Genomic DNA, 2,500 nt, shown 5'->3' on the forward strand with positions numbered 1-2,500 from the left:
GTCACTGTTCCCTATTCCCTTGGTTCATACTTCAATATGTGGTTAACTTCACTAAAAGAGGAAGAAATTCAGAGCTGTATTTGCAAGAGTTGTTTGTCATCAAAATCTGAGAGAGGTCAAAAACTCACTACGGACGTTCGTCTGGCCGTCCAGATTTGAGAGAAAATCAACTACCCTATTATTTGGGGATTCTTGTCAAAATTAAATTAAAGCTCCTTTTTATGACAATTCTTGTAACATATAAGCACTTCAATTGACCACAACGGATCGATCTATAACCGTTTAAGTCCTATCTCTAAATACACATGTATTTATCAGACAGATTTCCGTATCCTCGCTTGGGTGTGTGATGTGCGTTTAGACCACAACGGGTCCTAGACCTTAGTTTCACAAACAATTTTTCACAACAAATAAATTTGCTAACAAAGCCTATTTGGTTTTTTGTCTGCCCTGGAGCATAGGACTTTCCTTCCTAAATGCCTGGCTGAGTTCTCTACTCCTGTGTGTGTCAGTGCGTGTGCAGTATATTTTTTGCCCATATACAGTGTCTTAGAAAGTAGCCCTCAAACGGACGCCTTACTTACCCGGAGCGATGTCAAATCTTTGGAGCAAGAGGCCCTATTGCAAGGCATCCGGGGTTCTCAGCAACACAGGAGAGGCAGAAAAATACGAGAAAACGCTAGACGGCCTTTTTACAAACCCCTAATCAAAGGTTAGGATTTTGACTTTTATTAAATAAAAAATAAAAAATACAAAGAAAGAAAACTGTCTAAGTCTAAAAGCAAAATGCTCGATCCAAAGAAAAAAGAAGATCAAAAAGCCCTGAACAAGGGGCCGTTCTCTTTTTATACCCTTCTCGGTCAGATAGAACATGTCCAAATTTGGTATTGTGTCTTGCCATGAAATATTGGTTCTGCTTTTTGGTTTTTGTTTGGTTGCCAGTCAGCTTTTTGTTTTGCTGACAGTTTCTTACAGCTGGTACATTATGTTCTTACATTCTGTCTTTACATTTTGTTCAAAGCACATCTCATTTAGCATACAGTAACACACTTTAATTCTAACACAACCTTTTCATATCTAAGCAAACACATTTTATGTAGCAAAACATTTTAAGTTTTATAAGCAAACTTTCTTATATATATTTAAGAAAAAACACTCTTTAAGTTTAAGCAAAATCATAACAGATTATTCTAGAAAAAAACAATTTATGCTTTTAATTAAGAAAACACACTTCAATTCTAAGCTTCTAAGTTTTTAAACATTATAAGTCTAACTTGTTTCACACTGGTTGTCTATCACTATCTTGCAGCATTTGCACATTTTTATTTGTTTTAGAGCAAGCTGGATTTAAGCAGTAATATGACAAAAAATATTTTAATAGCAAATTATGATTCTCATTGTTAATTATTATCACATCTTCACATTTGTAAAGTCACGCTACATAAGATATAGCTCCAGCAAGAGTGATTCACTACTGTCAGCTCATTAAGTAGATCTTTGTAGGCCTTTTATCTGTTTACACCTGAGCCTGATTGGCTGGCCCTTTGGCATGTTTCACACGTTTGAGTTATTAGGGTTAGTAACATTCACGTTTCCTGTTCATTTAGTAATTTTGCCACAGAAAACTTCCTGGGTTTTGCGCTGAAAACTGTTTTCTTTTCTCTCAGTGTGTGTTCAATTATACAGATGGGGTGGCCTCCCTCGATCCTCACACACACACACACACACACACACACACACACACACACACACACACACACACACACACACACACACACACACTCATTAGCACCATGTGGTCTGCTGTTCTGCAAGGCCGCAATGCTCACAGCCTGCCTCGTCTCTGTCCCGCAGCGAACTCATCCTGTCCAACATCGATGTCAGCGCTTCCGGCATCTGGCAGTGCCACGTGACCAGTTCCCGTGGCAACAGCTCGCGCAACATGGAGATTGTGGTTCTGGAGACGTCGGCGCCGTACTGCGCGGCGGAGAGAGTCAGCGGTAACAAAGGAGACTTCAGGTGGGCATGGATGAGACGGAATGTGGAATGAGCACCGTGTTGAACCACACCATCAAACCACTGGCTTTTAACAGAATTATGCAGCTTTGTTGTTATTGATTATTTATTGATGATTTGCTTAGATTAGGTACATCAATCAGTAATAAAGAGAGGTCAGGGAGCCTCAGATCTGCCTACTGTTGTGCAGATGTCACTTTGTCACCTACATCAAAGTCCTTTTAGGCAAGTCCCTCCACTCGGCGGCCATATACCAACGTTTTATGGGCACTCATCGGGCACAGTCTTTGGGTCGAACTGCGCGTGCGCAAGGCTTCACGACACCAATCTTGCTCCAGCGGCGCAATCTTGCTCCAGCGGCGAGCTCACAACACATGATTGGCACGTCTTCACAACACACCATATGATTGGCTCAATGTATTCACATCACACCACATGATTGGCTCAATGTATTCACATGTTGACGTTTTGCCAAGGAAGGGGT

The 2,500-nt window shown here is 40.8% G+C and overlaps 1 protein-coding gene across 1 annotated transcript in view; it reads left to right on the forward strand.

Moving 5' to 3' along the window:
- The window catches only part of adgra1b (adhesion G protein-coupled receptor A1b), a 135,864-nt gene that overhangs the window by 54,071 nt on the left and 79,293 nt on the right, over positions 1-2,500 (forward strand). The window contains exon 8 of the mRNA XM_076285985.1: positions 1,855-2,019. Coding sequence (XP_076142100.1) covers positions 1,855-2,019 — 165 coding nt within the window. The remainder of the gene's footprint in view (positions 1-1,854; positions 2,020-2,500) is intronic.

Source organism: Alosa pseudoharengus, unplaced genomic scaffold (genome assembly GCF_046254945.1).
Source record: "Alosa pseudoharengus isolate Yale_2024_CS ecotype anadromous, Long Island Sound unplaced genomic scaffold, YU_APseudo_1.1 YU_APseudo_1.1_scf_15, whole genome shotgun sequence".
Classification (NCBI taxonomy): domain Eukaryota; kingdom Metazoa; phylum Chordata; class Actinopteri; order Clupeiformes; family Clupeidae; genus Alosa; species Alosa pseudoharengus.